The 20,214-nt window shown below is 40.8% G+C and overlaps 1 protein-coding gene across 2 annotated transcripts; it reads left to right on the top strand.

The window, feature by feature from the left end:
* Window positions 1–9,011: 9,011 nt before the first annotated feature.
* LOC147611985 (acetate--CoA ligase CCL3-like) lies at window positions 9,012–13,160 on the top strand. Of its 2 annotated transcripts, XM_086783834.1 has the most exons (4): window positions 9,012–9,046; window positions 9,156–9,412; window positions 9,833–10,423; window positions 12,003–13,160. In XM_086783834.1, exons 2-4 carry the CDS (start codon window positions 9,212–9,214, stop codon window positions 12,894–12,896), a joined length of 1,686 nt encoding a protein of 561 aa, XP_086639960.1. In that variant the 5' UTR covers window positions 9,012–9,046; window positions 9,156–9,211; the 3' UTR covers window positions 12,897–13,160. The 2 variants fall into 2 exon arrangements, with proteins under 2 accessions (XP_086639960.1, XP_086639961.1); XM_086783835.1 differs by lacking the exons at window positions 9,012–9,046; window positions 9,156–9,412 and adding an exon at window positions 9,433–9,598.
* The last annotated feature ends 7,054 nt before the right edge of the window (window positions 13,161–20,214 follow it).

The raw sequence follows: 20,214 nt of genomic DNA, 5'->3' as shown, positions 1-20,214 counted from the left end.
TATACTAGATATTGTGCATTCAGATGTATGGGGTCCTGCAGAGACTATGTCTATGAGTGGCTGCAGGTACTATGTAACATTCATTGATGACCACACGAGGAAAGTTTGGGTGTATTTTATGAAGGAGAAGAGTGAAGTGTTCACTCATTTTTAGAATTTCAGTGTGATGGCTGAAAAACAAACATGAAAGCATGTGAAGTGCCTAAGGTCAGATGGAGGGGGAGAATACTTCTCCAATGAGTTCTCTGAATTCTTGCGAAAGAATGGCATTCAGAGACAATTTATATGTAGAACACTCTGCCAGCAAACTCGGGGGGTCACTCAAAAATATGTAAGCGTAGCACGTGGGTTCAACAAAAGGGGTTTTTTAAATCCCTTTTTTAACACATTTTTTTACATATATAAGGGTACCATTTAAAGGGGGTATTTACAGATTGAATAGAAAAAGGGTGTGCTTTATTCATGAAAAATTTACATATAAGGGGTTTTTAAATTAAGCCCTGAACGCAGGTGATATAGAGAGTTTACATACAGTGAACCCCCCAAGGCAGCAAAATGGAGTTGCTGAGCAGAAAAACAGGCACATTGCAGAGATAGCACGAGCATTGATGGCACAGAAGAATATGCTATATAGCTATTGGGCAGAGGCTGTGTCTACAACAGTTTATATCATGAACTTAACTCCTCCTGCAGCCATACATGATGTAACGCTAGAGGAGTAGTTTATTGGCAAGAAACCTTATTTATCTCACTTGAAAGTTTTTGCATGTATTGCATATGTGCATGTGCGAGATGAGTTGCGTACTAAGCTGGATCCAAAGGCAGAAAAATGTGCGTTTATTAGGTATTCCCTTAAGCAAAAGAGATATAGATGCTATAATCCTGCTACACGTGAATTGAGGGTAAGCAAAAGAGATATAGATGCTATAATCCTGCTACACGTGAATTGAGGGTAAGCAAGGATGTTGTATTTGATGAGATGAGTAGCTGGTATGCTGCTAAAAAAGATGTTGGGGTTGATGTAAGTGGAAATGTGGTTGCACAGAATGCAAGTCAGCAAAATCACAATCATCATTGAGTGGACCAGGAGAGTCCTCATCTAGTGGTTCTATTGATAGACCATGGAGTGGCAAGCTACGTCATAATACTGGTCTTGAAAATGTAGTTGGTACACCACATAAAGGCAAAGAGAAAGTCGTTGAGCAGATTGGGCATGTAGCATCTCAGATAGGAGATCTACTAGTGGATTTATGTTTTCATTGGGGAGTGCTGCTATGACATGGATCAGCACAAGAAGCTACCCACAGTTGCCTTGTCGAGCACAGAGGCAGAGTACAGAGGAGCTACGGTGATAGCGTGTGAGGTAGCTTGGTTACACATGCAAGAAGAAGATCTCACAAGAAAACTATTTCAAGGGAATGCTTGTGTATATTGCTTATTGTCAAAAAAGACTTATATACAAATGACTAGCTTTCACACTAGACTGGCCAAGCTTAAAAATGGTCCAGTCTCTTACTAGTATGTAGACTTTCCCTATATTCTAGCATCGTTTACAAAAGTTGAGTGTCCATTCGCGCGAGTAAGATGGTGAAGCGCCTTATGGTGGTAAGTAGGGTATGTTAACCGATGGAGTGGTTAGCATACCTTCCTTCCTAATTGTGATCACATCCTCGCATCCCAAGCCGGTGGTGAAGGTGTTGCCAAGAAGTGGATCATGTAGATAGTCTAGGATAAGTGGTTAGTTTAGGACCGATCCGCAACCAAATACAAGGCAAAGTGATGAGAAGCTTTGGGCAGCCATTAATGGGCAGGTAGCTTGTCAAGGCGACATGGAGCTGTAGCTACAAGGTGAAGAGTTCTCCAACTTTGATGAATCGTACCATGGGATCGTAACACTCATTAAGGTGCGTACTGCTTCTGCCAATTACCTAGTCGATGCCAACCCTCCAAGCCCAAAAGAGAAAAAAAAAGCATATAAAATTGAGAGATTTAGTTTTTTTTTAATTAAGAAAGAGAAATGTATGACGTCCCCTTCCGGTGTCTCCTTTTTTAATTACGAAAGAGAAATGTATGACGTCCCCTTCCGGTGTCTCCCTTTTTAATAGAGAAATCTACGGCTTCAAACAGGTGGTCATGAGTGCCACATGTGGGGGGCGCGCTCACTGCACGAAAATGCACGTGTGTAGGTAGAGCGGTGCAGACGCACATATTCACAAGAGGGTCGGAATTCACAGAACTTGCAGTCGGCGGGGTTGCCGAATCGTTGGGCGGACGAAGATCACAGACCGCAAAACATGTGCTTGGCGCCAGGCACATCGGCGTTGGCGCGGAGAGTCCGGGGTGCCGCGGCTATGTTGCGTGGCGTCGAAGGGCGCAAGTGTGGCGTCGTTGGTCTACTTCCGTCACCACAGATGGCAAACGCTGCAACGTGGGAACACCCGCTAATGCAACGGTCTTCTCTTATTTCTAATATAATACACCGCCTCCTTTTTTAAAAAATAATATAATATAACCGCGTTCTTATGGTTCTTTTTGAAAGGGCACAGCCCGTATCTGCTATGTAATCGTCAGTCCCTTTTTTTTTTCTAATTCAAAATCCCTGTTTTTTTTTTTTAAAAAAGTGACCCGCTCTTATTTCTAATATTATATAACCGTCTTCTTGTATTTAAAAAAGGTGGGGAGGTGGCCGAACAAAAGTGAGTACCAGAGTCCAGACATAGAGAGAAAAAGAGAAGACAATTACTCATATAGTAACCGTGCTCTTTTATTAAGAAACAAGGCGGCAGAGGTGGCCGAGCAAAGGGAGAGAAAGAGAGAGAGAGAGAAGGTAAGTATTAATCACCGGAAAAATGTATGTATAGCATGCAAGTTTGAATGAAGGGGTTTTTTAATTCAAAAATTCAAAATATATTTATAGAAGAGGTTATATATATATATACCTAGATGAATCCATGAACATGCCCAAATTTACCTTTTAGGAACGTGCATGTTATATACTCATGGTAGTCAACCCACAAGACTATATAAGTATCAACTCCATTATGCATAATATGGACTAGATACTACGACATCCCCACTAACGTCATTAGTGCCCAATAGTGGGTGTAGAACTCTGTATCAAGATATGCTCTCACACACGCACTTCACACACACATAAGAGCATATAAAAAAAAATCGTAAGTCTATAAAGAAAAACGGGTCATTTTATTTATAAAATAATTCACAAATAAGAATGCACGTGATACATAACGGTACACTCCCTAAGGTACTAATATAATAATTGTCTTCTTTTATTTTAAAAAAGGTGGGGAGGTGGTTGAGTGAAGAGAGAGAGAGTGATTAAGGTTCTTATTTCAATTGCTAAGCACCCTTACTAATTAAAAACCATAAAAAAACAAGATTAAATCCCTAAAATTGATAATTAAGCTCTATGTTTCTGCATAAATCCTCTTCTAAATGCTCAAAAAAAGGTTAAATTAACCAAATCTAGAGATTTTTGAAGCAAACTCAAATCCTGAATGTTTCTAAGCAATCCCAAGCAGCATGAATTGCATGCTAAAAACATAACAAAATAGCAACCTACAAGTGATTTGAGGCAAAAATAACAGGAAACAATGCTTTCTAACTACCCACATGAACATATGGAAACAATGTTTTTTGCTTTCTAACTACCCACATGAACATATGAAAACACACACAACTGAGAATTCTTCACCTTCGGTAAGACTCCAAAAGAAATAGCAAAGCTTAGTGTCGTGGGGTGTTAGTCACGATAAGCTGATCTTAGGATGCTACCCTCCCATGTGGAGAACTCCTTCCTTCACTACTTCTTCGCACATCTGTTGCCACTCTGGCGCAGCTCCATCTCCATGTGTAAGGGACCTCTCCTCACGTCTCACATACACACTTCCTCACTCAAACTCACTAGCATGAAGTAAGAAGGTGATTAGAGAGAGGACTAGCAAGAGCAAGGCTCAAATTGCTAAATGGGAAGGTCGTTTGTATTATGAGATAAATTGGTATATATACAAGGCCATAGGTGTTCACACTCAAAGAAGGTTATACTTCAAAAATTACTTTGGAAATTTTACTCGAAGAGAGGTAAACCCAAACTCTCATGTTTTTAATGTTTTTCATGCTTTGAAATTTATCATACATACTTGCAAGACTTTAACTGTGGAAGGTACTAGAGATACTATACTCCATAACTTTGACGTAAAAAGGAAAAAACATTTTTGTAACCCTTGGGTAAAGAAGGGAAAGTTTGTCCAAGAGTTAAAATCTCAAAACAAAGCTTTAATCCATTTAAATCTTTCAAAAACCACTACTAAATTATTACCACCTCTCAAGAAAAAACCACGTCCTCCTTCAGAAAAGTGGTTTTGGACTACAATCCCACTCTCTCCAATCGTCTATCATGGATGTAATCACCAATATGTGAACTCGGCAAAGTTGCAGTTTCACCTCTTTCCTTTCATTAACAGTCCTTTCTTTCTTTTAATAGTTTGCGGCGTGCCCTTTTTTGGGGGTGGGTGGTAAGGCCTAAGGGACTAAGCCTATAAGGCTGAAAAAAAAATCTAGGCTTTTCACTAAGCCTTAGTTGCAAAGGCTTATAAAGCCTCACTAAAGGTATATTCTTTAGTTTACTAAATGCTTAATACAAAAGCCTAATAAAAACCTTAACCTAAGGCAAATCAAGCCTTAGGTATTTAAAATATATATACATTCGCTTTACCTTAATTTAATCCTCTCTGTGTGTGTGTGTGTGTGTGTGTGTGTGTGTGTGTGTGTGTGTTACTTTTATGACCCTTATATACAATATATATAAATATTACTTTTATAAAAATCGAACCTCATGCTTCTATGTAGTCGGCACGAAAGAAGGTTTTAATTGTTGATTAATAGGATAAAATACCTCTCATAAAACCTAACAAGAAGATCTAAGAGACACTTGGAGATAATTAGACCATAATAAAGTTGTACTATAAAGCTTCTTGGATTTTCCATAAAACCTATAACAAAAGGTTTTATTTTTCTCATATGACATTTCAAAAAGTTTTAAATTTTATTCTATTTAAGATCTTTTAAGCCTAATGTTATCTAGGCTTATTTATGTATTCTTTAACCTTAAGTTAATAAGAGCTGAGCTAAACATAAACTATTCTTTTTAATGACCACGGCTTGAACGGGCAAGATTGGTTGTCCATCCTACTTCATCGGCTATAATTTTTCTTTCAAAGAAGGATAAAGACATATGTGCAATGACGTGTGTGGTATAAGCCCTTAAGTACCCAAAACAACCTTCAATTGGATCTGGAGAATGCTTATGACAGGGTCCACTGGTCCTTTGTAGCCAGGGTCATGGAAAAGCTGGTATTTAGAAGCAGGATGGCCACCAGCATATACACTCTCACTATTGGAGGTCATTCCAAGCTGTTGTGCTAAATGGAATATTAGTGTGGGGATTTGAAATCAAAAGATCTGTGAGGTAGGGATGTCCTTTGGCCCCTTTGCTATTTGCCATTGCCTCTCATGCCTTAATTGTGGCTCTGGAGGATGCTTTTGAGAGAGGCTTTGGTGGCTAGGCTCTGAGGTTGAAGAATAGGGAGCAGTTGGTGATTCAGTGTTTTGTTGATGATTCACTTTAGATTATCATTATCATTATTCCTGAAGGATGATAATGATAATCTAAAGTATGCCTTGTAGATAGTTCAATTGTTTACTGATGCTTCTGAATCTAGATGCAACATTCACAAATCCAGGATTATAAGCTTAACTGAGGAGGATGACTTTGACATGGGAAGATGGGGGTGTGAGGTTATAAAGAAGGGATATATGATTAGACATCTGGGGTTCCCTTTGGAGTTGGGGTGACAAGCAAGGATGTAACTAATTGGGTAGTTGAAAGATTCCTTGATAAGATAAAGAAATGGGAAGGGATTAGGGTACCCTTTCATGATAGGGTGCTCATTGCTAACATAGTTTTAAATGCATACATTCTGTTTCTTTGTCGTCATGTGATAGATTTCAGAAAGTGCCATTGGAAGAAGAAAGAGGTGACGTGGGGGGCAAGATGGTTAGAGAAGTGATTAAAGAGTGCAATGTCCACTTCAAAGGTAGGTGGCTTGGGCTGGATTGGAACGCTAAGTTGTTGTTCTATGCTCCTTTGAAAATTATGAGTTCCCCCTTTTGTAAGTTTTTATGCCTAAATTGGAAGGAAGTGATGGGCTCGATAAAGTAGGATGGATGTACTAGGTTATCAGGGAACTCTTTCTTCAGTCTTGGCATATGGTGGATTCACAAATTTACCCCTCCCCTGGCTCAGCGTGATGCAAGAATAGCTAGGAAATTTAATAACAAAGGTTTAAGAAGGCAGGGTGACTGTTGGGATTGCTCTTAGGTTGGGTGGAAGGGGGTTATTAATCTAGTATTTAGTCTTAGTAGATATTGTTGCCTATGGGAGATGTGGAACTCTAGGAACTCGCTGGTTTTTCAAAAAGGGTCAAATTAGGGGGGCTGGATGTGATAAAGCTGATGTATAGATGTGTGCATCAACGTTGGTCTGTATATTATGTAAATAAAATGAATGATATTTTTTTTGTTGAGATAGTTCAGGCCTTACAAGCTGGGATAGGTTGAGTTACTTTTAGGCTGTCGAGATGTTAGTATATACTAGGGTAACCTAACAAATTTTGACATGTGTCAGGGTTACACTAGGAAAGACTTGAAGACAAGGTACCCAAAGTTTGGGCCTAAAACTAGAAGATGGTATTTGAAGGAGAAGCAGCCGATTTATACATTTATGGCCTTGATTGAGAACCCTATTGGCATGAGACCTGATGTGAAGATATGGACTAAGGAGGATGACATGGATGAGCATATTCCCAAGGGTTTCACTACTGACTCTTTGCTTGTGGCATGTATGCAGTTGGGTTATCATGTATCTTGGGAACATTCATTCTTTGTTTGGGAGGGGGAGAGGTGGGACCAAATTTGTAACCTAAGTAGGATGGGTATGACAGTTGTAAAAAGAGGTCTTTTGTAAATGGCTGCTCTTATCTTATAAATATAACTATCTTATGTTCCCCAAAAAAAGAAGAAGAAGAAGAGACATGCGAGTAATCTTTCATTACTCCTTGTTGATCACTCATACGACCTTATTTCCCAGAGACAATTTCCAATCCTCTTTGGTATCATAAAATTATACCGGATTTCCAATCCTCTTTGGTATCATAAAATTATACCGGATCCAATATTTGAGACAAATAATTCTAAAATAGCTTGAAACCTAATGGCAACCATATTTATTGTAAGTTTAAAAGTTCCTTTTTCTTTATACCTTATGAAAATACTTTCCTAAGGCCTTACGAGTTTTTAACTTTGGCTATTATCAATTGTGAGAGAAATTCAAGCAATTAAGTGTTAATGTCACTTTAAGGCCAGCATATGGAGAGAAAAGGAGAAATTCCTGAGAGGAAATCATTGAGATGAATGAATAATCTCTTAGATAGATATCCTTGGAGAACTTTCACATGACTCCCTTTATATTTTGAAAAATCCTCCTGTCGAATGCTCCATTTTTGGATGGTAGGGGCACCATGCTGATAACAAAAGGCAAACTTAAGGATCATTTGAATCCCCATGAGTCACATATGGTAATACATGGATCCACCACAAGGCTAGACCCCCATAGAAATTTGGTATTTCAAAATTTATTGCCAAACCCCTGTCATTTAAAAGCTGTTTTGAAAATTTTGACGCATGACAAAGTTAGAGACCATTACCATGATCATTTTCCACTTTAAGTGACTATACCTATGCTCAGACTTCTACTACATTAAACTTTTTCTTGGAAATGTCTTAAGTCTATATCTAGGAATTCTGAATTTTGATAGGTAGATGAGGGATAAATTATTAAACTTTTTCCTTAACTTTAGCGAATTCACATGGTAGATAAGTCAATAGAAGAGACCCATGCCTATATGTTTAAATCTTAAATGTGTCAACAATCATTTTGTAGTGAAGTTTAATTGTGTTTATTATCTTTGGCAAGATGTAAAAGTTTAGTTTATTTTCTTTATATTATATATGTAAATTTAAACCAAATGAGCTTTCATTAAGCTCTCACTCGAGACCAAATCCACACTAATAGAAGAATTCCTTATTGATTCTTAATCTTAAAACATTTGAAAGTTTCTATTGTTAGCATATCTTTTTCAAATCGAAATGGCTCGGACATCTCCTCATAATCCTTATCAACCATTAGAACTACTACGACTTATGGCAAAGTGTATCCGACTAGCTTGTATCTTAGAATGAAATTTAAATTTATTCTAGACATTGTTGCGAATCTTCAACAACAAAACAGAGGAAGAATGGTCGAAAATCTGAATACGAGATTATGAAGAGTGTTTTGTCATGATTCCTATTGGCAATACTCAAGTTTTTACTCTAAACATTTGTTGTTGTTGACTCATGGTAAAACGATAGGAAATCATTTAGGAATATAGCATCGAAGATGACCTGACAATTATCAATACAGAATTTATTATTCATTTAGATAATCTTAAATCTAAGTTATCACCTGAAAAGGAATTTGTATCAAATCATACTTGTGATATTAGAGGAATATAAAATGAAAAAAAAGAAGTTATGTAGTGCATTTTTCATAGCCAAGATTGGGAAATTTTGGTTGAAATTCTAGTTAGTTTTGAAATCAAGGGCTAATTTTAAAAAATTTAGCAATTGATGTGTAGATTTTGAAATGTTTTTGTCTAGATAGTGAGGGGGCTCAAGTGATGATGTTCACACAGAACTCGCAAACTGTATGCACTTGTAATGTTTTTATTTTCACCTGTAAATTTATAAATTTACAATTTCAGTTTTTTAAAATTAAAGGCATGTTATATTTTAGTTGAAAAAATATGTAATTATTTAAAAAAACTTCAAAATTTTAAAGGTTGGTGAGAAATTTTATGGGAATAGTGATCTAGTCACTTCGTAACTAGAGTTTTTGTTTTTTACAATAGGAACACTACTGCCCTTGGTAAGCAAAAGTGTGGAATCCCTTTGTCCTGTGCAGTGATGGATCGAGCTGGTTCTTGCTCGCAGCTGCATCGCTCTCGTTTTAAAGTATAAAGTGCTTCGTTGTGCAGGGGAAAACCATGTGTTCTTTCTGGCTGAGGAAGTGAATACTCTGTTTCAGAGAGCTATGGCGATGGTGCTTGATAAGTGCGCAGCCAATTACACAGCCCTCACGCCCATCCAATTTATAGAGAGAGCAGCACAAGTCTATCCAGACCGCGCCTCCATCGTTTATGGGCCCAACAAGTACTCGTGGGCGCAGACTTTCGAGCGATGCCGTCGCCTCGCCTCTGCCCTGATTCAATCTTCCATTTCGGCTGGTGACACGGTCTGTGTATAGCGCCTCTTGCCCTTGCTCATGCCCGTAAAACCATCATTAACAAACGAAAGTGTCGATTATTTGCGTTTTATTCAAATCTGCACCATTTCGATTACTTGGGTTTTATTCAAAATCTGCACCATTTGGATGATTTGGGCACTCAAATTCGAATCCTGCACCATCTCGATTACTCGGGTTTAATTCAAAATCTGCTCCATTTGGATTATTTGGGCTTTTAAATTCAAAATCTGCACCATTTTGATAATTCGGGGGTTTTTTTTCCCCCAAAATCTGCACCATAAAATATATTACTGTACATGCTCAAAAATGCAAGAGAGAGCTATGCTTCACACGATCATCCTACATGACTGAAGATGCTTGGAGGAAAGAGATTGGTCTTTGAGCACTAATGATCTTCTTTTCCTGCAGGTCTCTGTGGTTGCACCCAACATCCCAGCCATGTATGAGTCTCACTTTGGTATCCCCATGGCAGGGGCTGTCATAAATTGTATAAACATTCGACTTGACGCCCGCACCATCTCATTTCTTCTGCATCATGCTGCTACCAAAGTCATCCTGGTAGATCAAGAGTTCTTTGCTTTAATTGACAAGGCTCTGTTCATGTTGGCAAAGGAGGAGGGGGATAACTTCAAGCAACCTCTTTTAATTGTTATCGAAGATGATAAATGCCCGAAAGCTTCTCTTCTTGCCGCTCTAAGGAAGGGAGCACAAAAGTATGAGGATTTTTTACAATCGGGGGACCCGTCGTTTGCATGGATTCCTCCAGAAGATGAGTGGGCAAGCCTTTCCCTCTCCTATACATCAGGCACTACATCTGATCCCAAGGGGGTTGTCACCAACCATAGAGGAGCATATATAGCATCACTTGTGAACTGCCTCATCTGGGGTGTGACAGATGGTTGTGTTTATCTTTGGACACTGCCTCTTTTTCATTGCAATGGCTGGTCCTATTCTTGGGGTGTCGCTGCTATTGCGGGCACGAATGTGTGTTTGCGGCAGGTAATACTACAGTTTATTGTGGCCAAGTGTTAGCTGGGACAATTGTGTGTCATGTGTTCCTGTCATAATGTGCATTTGGATCATGTAATAATTTCCACATCATATAGTTTGCTTGGTAGGAGTGTTCATCCTCTGTGGCTTTCTGAATGTAGGCCACGTTACTGAAGATTGTGCATTTACATCTTCAGGATGCAGTGGAGAACTCAAGGATAACCAAACTGTATGAGGGGGGAAGGTTGTAAAACAGGGAAGTGAGTGTATGATTGGGGGAGAGAACAAGACAAAATGGATTTCCCTGCACTATGTGAGTGGGTTGCCTCGTGTAGCACTCAGCCTGCCTTAAAGTTCCTAAAAACTGGCCCAACTGCCCCTTGGGCTGTCCAGAGCACCCATTTCCGGGTTGGGCAGCCCTTTGCACTTCTCTGTCTACCTGCCCAGTCCTGCATCTTTTGGGGTGGCTTATTTGCGCTCCATCATGCAGTGTTCAAGTGCATCTGTGTGTACCTGTAACACCTTGTGGATCCTTGGATCCATAATCTGATTACACATAGTTCATTGCACTAAGTAACAATAGAGTGTGGAACCGCGTATGCAGTGCTGGCTAGCTATTCGCATCCACCCAGCACCTTTCACATTTTGAACATGCAGAAGGAGCGCTGGGATCCCCCCTTGAAAATGTGTAGGGGGGGAGCTTGAACAGGCTGTGCAGGTCACTACGCATGGGAATCCTCTACTCACACATATGCTTGAGCCTTGGAGAAAGATCAGTGCCATTTAGACCAAACAGACGTAGCACACTATCAAACATTCAAATCTGAAAATTATAGAACTTAGTTCCATCCAAAGAATCAGTCAATTCAGCCTTGAATAACTCAGTGAGCAGCAGCCCAAGAGCATAATCAGCCTTCATTTGATTCTCATAACTCCTAGAAAATTTTCAGATTAGAGCTCATCAGTAGATACCACTGTTGAGAATTGGAAAGTCGTGAATACCCGTCTGTAGAGTAAAGAAGTAAAAGAAAATTAAGAACAGGCCAGCACACTCCTGACGGTAAAATCAGTCTTCACGTGATGCTCATCTACATACAGTTGCCCAAACGTGAAGTAGGAGAGTGACCACTGCTGGATGGTCAAAGGTTATCAAAATCTGCCTAGGAGGTGAGTAGGAGTGAAGCATTCCAAGTTTTGTGGAGGTAAACATCGAGCAATGAACAAGGTAGAGACAGATTTGCAGTAAGAGAGGTGGTGAAAATTTAAGGGACAGGGCTGCAAGTGCCAAGGGTTCCCCTGGGCTTGACGGTGGTAGTGGATGCCAAAGATGAAAAGTGTGTTATGTCTAGTCTCACATTCTAACTTGCCTTATCCATTTTGGTGGTTCAATCTGCACCATTATGTGATGCAGACTGGTCTCAGAACATACTTCTTATGCTAATGTTCCATTTATCAAGAAAATCTGTATTTTGATAGTCATATTTTAGTGTCTTTGCAATTAGTTGGAAAGTACCCATTCTCTGCCTGACTGCATGGATAAATCCTTAATCATAAAACTTAACAGCAGATGTGTTTGAACTTTTTTCAGGTGACAGCGAAGGAAATCTATTCAGCTATTGCAGAACATGGCGTGACACACTTTTGTTGTGCCCCTATTCTCCTCAATACCATTATCAATGCATCAGCTTCTGATAGAATCCCTATTAAAGCGGGTGTGCAGGTTATGACAGGTGGGGCAGCACCTCCTGCCTCTGTTCTGGAAAAGATGGAGATGGAGGGTTTTAAAGTTACACATGCTTATGGCCTCGCAGAGACATATGGCCCATCCACAATCTGTGCATGGAAGAATGAATGGGATAGCCTGCCTTTGAAGGACCGGGCTCGGCTTAAAGCACGCCAGGGTGTGCGTTCTACTGGGATGGAAGGTCTTGATGTTGTTCGCAGTGGCACTGTTACTCCTGTTCCTGCAGATGGAACAACTATAGGTGAAATTGTTATGCGTGGAAACATAGTTATGAAAGGTTATTTGAAAAACCCAGAAGCAACAAAGAAATGCTTTCAAGGGGGATGGTTTCACACAGGTGATCTGGGTGTAAAGCATCCTGATGGCTACATTGAAATCAAAGACAGAGAGAAAGACATTATTATATCTGGAGGAGAAAATATAAGCAGTTTGGAAATGGAGAGTATTCTCTATCAACACCCAAATGTGCTTGAAGCATCCGTCGTAGCACAGCCTGATGAAAAATGGGGGGAGTCTCCATGTGCATTTGTCACACTCAAACAGGGGATTGAAGAGTCTTCTGCTCAGGTCAAGGACATTATTAACTTCTGCCGCTCGAATATGCCACAATTTATGGTCCCAAAGTCTGTAGTTTTTGGACCATTACCTAAGACAGCAACAGGAAAGATTCAAAAACATGTCTTGCGATCACGAGTGAAGACCATGAATCAGCATTCTTTGACAAGAAGCAAACTGTAAATTTCTTTGGTATTGATTCACTGCTGACATAGGTGGCTGTGATCGATTGTTTCAATGAGAAAGTCATGATAACTGTACATTGTAAGCTTAAATTGAGATAGCAATGCAATAAATTGGGATAGCAATGTGAGCTACATTAGCTTGACCATGCCGTAGAACCTGCATGAATGTTCACTACTCTCTGAAAGTGCCTCAGAAGAGGAGCATGTACAAGATTTTAGGACATTCTAACTGAGGTAATGTGGAAGGCTTAACTTTATATTCTCTTATTTTTTGGGTTGCAAAATGTAACATGCGGAAGCTTCGGGGAAGATCGGTAACTTCAATGTTCAGAAAAACAGCACACTTGTCGCGACGAAATTAACGCACAATACTGAATGTAGGTCCCAAATACCCTCTGTAGGGCCCCCACCACGAATGTTGCAAAATTGTAATAAAAGACTGAACCTGAACCTTCTTGGCTGAGGAGAATCCTCTGCCCTTGACCTTCAATCCTTCACCCATTCTGCGTTAGCTTATCCTTGGCTGTCTTGGCCCTTTGATCAGCTTCAGCTCTTGGTGAAATATGAGATGATTGGAACTGAATTATGCAATGGGTATTTATACCCCTCACTAATGCTAGTCGGCTGGATTAAAACCAGTCGGCTGTCTAAAAATGCCTCACGACCTGTAAAATCAGCATTTAATGCTAAAAACTGCTGCGCATTACTTATATGGGTGCTGGCCACCATGCGCATGAGATTTTGGCTGCTGAGCAGCCCACACACAGGCTGCCCCATACCTGGTCTACAGTCCTCTAGGGGCTATGTACCCTGTCGGCTGCTTGTCCAGGAGCCCTAGGGCTGGCCTACAGCCCTTACATGGCTGGTGGGCACAGCCAAGGCCTTCTTGGCCCCTATGGGGGTGGTTCTACACCTCCCCTATGCCCACATCTATCCTTGGGGTAGCCCTATGGGCTGGCCCCTTTTCTATATGCAAACCCTAACTGTCTACACAGTAGTCTGGCATCCAGTATCATACCAAATACACAGAACCACTGACATCATTCCAGAGGGAGACTCACAGCGCGGAGTGGCACTATTTCATGTGCAGGACAATGCACACTTGACCTTGGACGCATGTGCAGGACAATGCACACCTGACCTCGGATGACTGGAGTGGGACCCTGGATGACTCGTCTTGGACTGGGCTCACATGGGACCAGTTTTCCATCCTAGGTCCTACACCTTCTATACAAATATGTCTACATGGCATCCAAGTGCGGGATGCACGTGACATCCCCTTCTGCTTAACTTGACGAAAGTTTCATAGCCTCCAAATAATCTGTCGATAACGTCGGATAGTCGTCAAAAAAAACTTTGTCAAGCCATACCGCTTTGTGGGTCCCTCAATCCTGAAACTTTGTAAGGAACTGTTTTAGTCTTCGGCCTGAGCCATGCTTGAAGCGGTGCAAAACAATATGTTCTGGAACCATAACTTCAACTTTATCAATGATATCTGGTTCCGCCTCGTCTTTAACTTCTGAAGGGATCGGACCTGGATATGGCTTTAACCAACCAACGTGAAACACATCGTGCATAGTCCAACTCGGAGGTAGCTTCAACTTCATTGAAACCTCGTTAATCTTTCTCTGGATGGGAAAAGGTCCGAAGCTCTTAAAAGACAACTTTGGGCATCGCTTGCCCACCTATTTCAACCTTTGCTTCATAATCCAAAGATAAACCCAATCACCTTCTGAAAACTTCATATCCCTTCGGTCTTTATTGGCCTGTCGAGTGTAGGCCTCTTGCGCTTTAGCCAATCTATCCTTTGCTGACTCCAAAATCTCCCGGTAAGACTCCGTCAATTTGTTCCCTTTAGGTATTGAAGACTAGGTTCTGGTTAATAGCGACTGGAATGGTCTTCCAAACGCTGTCTCATATAGAGTCCTGCCAATAGCTGAAGAAAAAGAATCATTCAAAACAGCTTGAACTAAAGGCAAATATGATTCCCACTTACCTTGCTGATCATGGACATAACACTTCAACACATCAAAGGCCAACTGGCCGTCCGTCTGTGAGTGAAATGTACTGAAAAAATTCAATTTAGTACCAAAGTTATCAAACAATGCCCTCCAAAAATGATTGGTAAACTTGGCATCTCGATCTGACACTATGGTCCTAGAAATCCTGCCAATCGGGTACCAATGCCGAATAAACAACTCAGCAACATCCTCGGTGGTTACATTGACCCTGCATGGAATAAGCATAGCAAATTTGCTAAATCTATCAACTATAGTCAAGCACTAAGTATTACGCTTCCTCGGACTAGGAGGCAGATTCGTGACAAAGTCATCGAAATATCTTGGAAAGATCCCTTAGAAATTAACAAGGATTGTAACAACCCTATCTTCTCCCCATGAGGAGCTTTCACCTTTTGACAAATATCACAATGTTGTACATATGAAAACACATCTCGCCTCATCTTTGGTCAAAAATATTGTCGTTTCAATTTCTCCAAAGTCGAATTCATGCCCCTATGACCACCAATAATGGCGTCATGGGCGTCATGGAGAAGAGCTGCCCTCAACGACTTCATGACACATAGTCAGCCTTTGTAGAAAAGCCAACCATCGCGTATCAAAAAGTGGCATGATCCTGTGGCATCCAATGCCTGTTCCCACTGTGTATCGAATTTCTTGGAATCCGCGTACGTGTGCTTCATGTCGTCTAGTCCCATACCAACAAGGTCGAGTCTAGTGGTTTGAATCAAAGTTCCTGCTCAAAGCATCGGCCACTGGATTGGCCTTTCCTAGAAGGTACTCAATCATGATAAAAAACAGGAGGAGGGAGCACACACAAGAGAAGCAAACCCTAATCCATATCCATCAATCATAAAGAAGGAGAGAAGCCATAGTCATCATCTCTCTCACACACACAAAAGAGAACACAACATAGTGTTCTGTCCACACTACAAAGTAAACCTAATGTAATGTCCACACCACACATGACCAGCTGGACGCGGTCATAAACACACCACACGATATCCATCTACCATACTGTCACTTTGTCAGCACCCATGTGCTATCCTCCAGTTGTATACGAGCTTGACTTTTCAACACTCCCCCTCAAGCTCGACATGTCCATCTCTAGGACTCCCAATCTAGTACGGAAATACTCGAACTTATCCTTACCAAGTGCTTTGGTAAAGATATCTGCAACCTGCTCATCTGTCTGTACATATGTCAAATCAACATGCCCATCTAGCACTTTCTCTCTTATGAAATGATAGTGGACCTCAATATGTTTGGTCCTGGCATGATAAACTGGGTTGCTAGCAAGCTGAATACTACTCATGTTGTCACAATGAATGACAACTCTCATATCACTCTGTAACCTGACATCGTCTAGCAACTTCTTCAACCACATAGCCTCACATGCAGCTATGGCTGCTCCACGGTACTCTGCCTCTGTGGTAGATAAAGCAACTGTAGGTTGCTTTTTACTGCTCCAACTCACAGCTCCACTACCAAGGCTGAAAACATAGCCACTGGTAGATCTCCTGTCATATACAGTACCGGCCCAATCTGCATCTGTATATCCATAGACATGCATGTCTTTTCTTGCCTCATAGAAAAGACCATACTGCACGGTAGTTTTGACGTATCTCAGAATACGTCTCACAGCATCCAAGTGAGGTTTACGAGGACTCTGCATAAACTGACTTACCAAACCAACTGTATAGCTGAGATCTGGCCTCGTAATGGTCATGTAGATAAGGCTACCAACCATTTTTCTGTACATGGTGATATCATCAAGCTCATCACTCAAATCAGCCCTAAGCTTCATGTTTTGCTCTAATGGTGTCAACATTGGTTTGCATGCTGTCATACCATACTTTGCCAGCATATCACACTTTGCCAGCATATCAAGTGCATATTGCCTTTGCACCAACCATATACCCTTGCTTGTTCTTATCACCTCAATGCCAAGAAAGAACCTTAAATCACCAAGGTCTTTCATATCAAACTCTTTGCATAAAGAGGCCGTAACCTCATCAATGCCTTTCCCACAATCACCTGTGATAATCAAATCATCAACATAAATGACTATCATCACGATACCATCATGTGTCTTCTTCACATAAAGTGAAGAGTCTGCATTTCCAACCACAAATCCAATACTGACAAGATATCTGCTGATCTTGTCACTCCAAGCACGAGATGCTTGCTTCAAACCATACATTGCTTTCTTTAACCTGCAAACAAAAGTAGGATATTCTGGATGTACATATCGTTCTGGCTGTTCCATGTACACCTCTTCTTGTAGTTCACCATTCAAGAAAGCATTTTTTACATCCATTTGATGTAAAGCCCAACCTTTTTGTGCTGCTAGTGCAATGATAGACCTCACAATAGCCATCTTAGCCACTGGGCTGAAAGTTTCATCATAATCAAGACCATAAGTTTGTGCATATCCTTTAGCGACCGGCCTTGCTTTATGTCTCTCTAGACTGCCATCTGACTTGCACTTTACCTTATACACCCATTTACAACCAATTGCATTCTTTCCTTGCGGTAACTCAGCCAATTTCCATGTATCATTTTTGTCCAAAGCATCCATCTCTTCATCCATGGCTTTCTCCCATACATGCTCTCCAATAGCCTCTGTATAGCATGTAGGTTCCACATGCTTCACCATAGATGTCATGTATGCATAGTGCATAGCAAAATCTCGATATGTCAATCTTTCAACTGGATATCTGACTCTCTGGGATCTCCGCAATGCATGCGGGTCACTCTGTACACCTGTAACTCTAGCATGTGGTGGCACATATCTGTCCTGCCTAGCACCAGGTGTGCGTAAAACAGGTATGCCAGGCTCCTCATCCAAACTCTCTGAACTAGATGACTCATAACCTGTGATTCCAATTCCTTCGACCTTTTTCTTTCCTTTATCCATAGCACTACTCCCAGTGCTCACACTCTCATGCCTCAAACGTCCTGACCATGGACGTACACTGCTACTCTCAGCCTCTCTGCTGGCCCAGACATAGTAGTAGAACTAGAACTTGCTTGTGGCAAGTTCACAGGCATATCTGCCTCAAGTGACTCAATGACTCCCTCATCTTTTGCTTTGTACCAACTAGCAAGCTCATCAAACACCACATCTCGTGAGATGACCACTTGTCTAGTTTGAGGGTTATAACATTTGGATGCCTTTCGATCCTGTGCATATCCAACAAATACACATTTCTCTGCCTTAGGATCTAACTTCCTTCTTCTTTCGTCAGGCACATGTACATAAGCTACGCATCCAAAGACTTTGAGATGTTCAATGTCTGGCCTGTAACCTGTAAGCCGCATCTCTGGCGTGCTTCCATGAATGGCTGCTGTAGGTGTTTTGTTCAGTATATACACTGCAGTAGCACATGCTTCTGCCCAATAGTAATCTGGCTTGTTCTTTTCATTGAGCATTGCCCTTGCCACTTCACATATGACTCTATTCTTTCTCTCAGCCACACCATTTTGCTGAGGTGTATACCTACAAGTCAACTGTCTTCTTATTCCATGCTTCCTCAAGAAATGCTCAAAAGCTTTTGAGGTGTATTCACCACCTCCATCTGTTCTCAAACATTTAATCCAACAGTCATATTGCTTTTCTGCAAGAGCTTTGAAATCCATAAACTTTTCCAATACTTCACTCTTCTCTCTCAGAAAGTATATCCATGTCATTCTGCTGAAATCATCTATAAATGTCACATAGTATAGACTGCCTTTGATAGATGAGTTTTGTGCAGGACCCCATACATCACTGTGTACTATCTCAAGTGGCATGTTACTCATATTTCCTTCTCTAGGAAACCTCAACCTTGCCTGCTTTCCAAACTGACAGGCTTCACAAACATGCATATGTCCATCATATTTGAATCTAGGCAATCCATTGACAATGGCTCTTGTTTGCATGTTCTTTAATCTCTGTATATTGACATGTCCAATCCTTTTGTGCCACATATCAATATCCTGCACAATCCGATTGCTCTTTGAAAACATGGCTGAGCTCAATTCTGGTATGCCTACATCCAATTTGAACAACCTTCCTTCCTTCTTGCCCTTGGCAATCAATCTACAGCCATGCTTAAAGTCTTCCACAAAACAACCATTCTCATTGAATCTTACTTGTAGTCCTTGCTCAACCATTTGGTCTACTGATGCCAAATTCTTTGTAATGGATGGTACATATAGCACTTCTGACATATTCTTCACATTTCCATCATGCATCCTCAAAGGCACACTGCCAACATGTGTTATAAGATGCTGAGTATCATCTCCTGTGACCACATAACCATTTGTACCCAATGGTTGCATCTTCTCAAACCACTCACCATGACATGTCATGTGGTTTGAGGCACCCGAATCCATATACCATGACTCATCTCCAGCATTCTAAGAATCCATTGTCCCCATAATGTGCTTCATTGCAAAAAGATGATTTGAACTCCCATCATTGTGACTAGTAGATGCATAATTTCCATGTTGTGGCCTTCCATTCCTGACATCATTCTGCTTTTTATAACAATCTTTTGCCATATGTCCAAGTTTGCCACAATACTTGTAGTCCTTGCTCAACCATTTGGCCTACTGATGCCAAATTCTTTGTAATGGATGGTACATATAGCACTTCTGACATATTCTTCACATTTCCATCATGCATCCTTAAAGGCACACTGCCAACATGTGTTATAAGATGCTGAGTATCATCTCCTGTGACCACATAACCATTTGTACCCAATGGTTGCATCTTCTCAAACCACTCACCATGACATGTCATGTGGTTTGAGGCACCCGAATTCATATACCATGACTCATCTCCAGCATTCTGAGAATCCATTATCCCCATAATGTGCTTCATTGCAAAAAGATGATTTGAACTCCCATCATTGTTACTAGTAGATGCATAATTTTCATGTTGTGGCCTTCCATTCCTGACATCATTCTGCTTTTTGTAACAATCTTTTGCCATATGTCCAAGTTTGCCACAATAGTGACATTTAATCCCATTCAAATTTTGTTGAGGACCTTGCCATCGTCCTCTACCACGAGCACCTATTCCAACTCTCCCCCTATGGGATTGAAATCCACGACCTCCACGTGGTCCAAATGATGACTGTGAATTCTGAAAATTCTGATTTGATTGTGGTTGAGTAGACCTGTCATTCCAACCACGTCCTCCACGGCCTCGAGGGGTAAATCTCCCCCTGCCTCGAGAGCCTCTAGATGAGTAAAAAGCCTGATGCCTTGCATGCTAATCATTACTGGATGAGAATGTACCACCTGTAA

This window comes from Cibotium barometz, chromosome 46, assembly GCF_041138505.1.
Source record: "Cibotium barometz isolate CiBa-2024 chromosome 46, ASM4113850v1, whole genome shotgun sequence".
NCBI classification, from domain to species: domain Eukaryota; kingdom Viridiplantae; phylum Streptophyta; class Polypodiopsida; order Cyatheales; family Cibotiaceae; genus Cibotium; species Cibotium barometz.
The sequence above is the reverse complement of the archived record's forward strand: the minus strand, read 5'-3'. Positions and strand labels throughout refer to the sequence as shown.

What these genes read in the sequence shown, in the direction of transcription:
- LOC147611985 (XM_086783834.1), top strand. Translation starts at nt 9,212, where the DNA reads ATGGCGATGGTGCTTGATAAGTGCGCAGCCAATTACACAGCCCTCACG. An exon ending in CCATTTCGGCTGGTGACACG is followed by an intron (nt 9,413 to 9,832) that starts GTCTGTGTATAG and finishes CTTTTCCTGCAG; the next exon opens with GTCTCTGTGGTTGCACCCAA. An exon ending in CGAATGTGTGTTTGCGGCAG is followed by an intron (nt 10,424 to 12,002) that starts GTAATACTACAG and finishes AACTTTTTTCAG; the next exon opens with GTGACAGCGAAGGAAATCTA.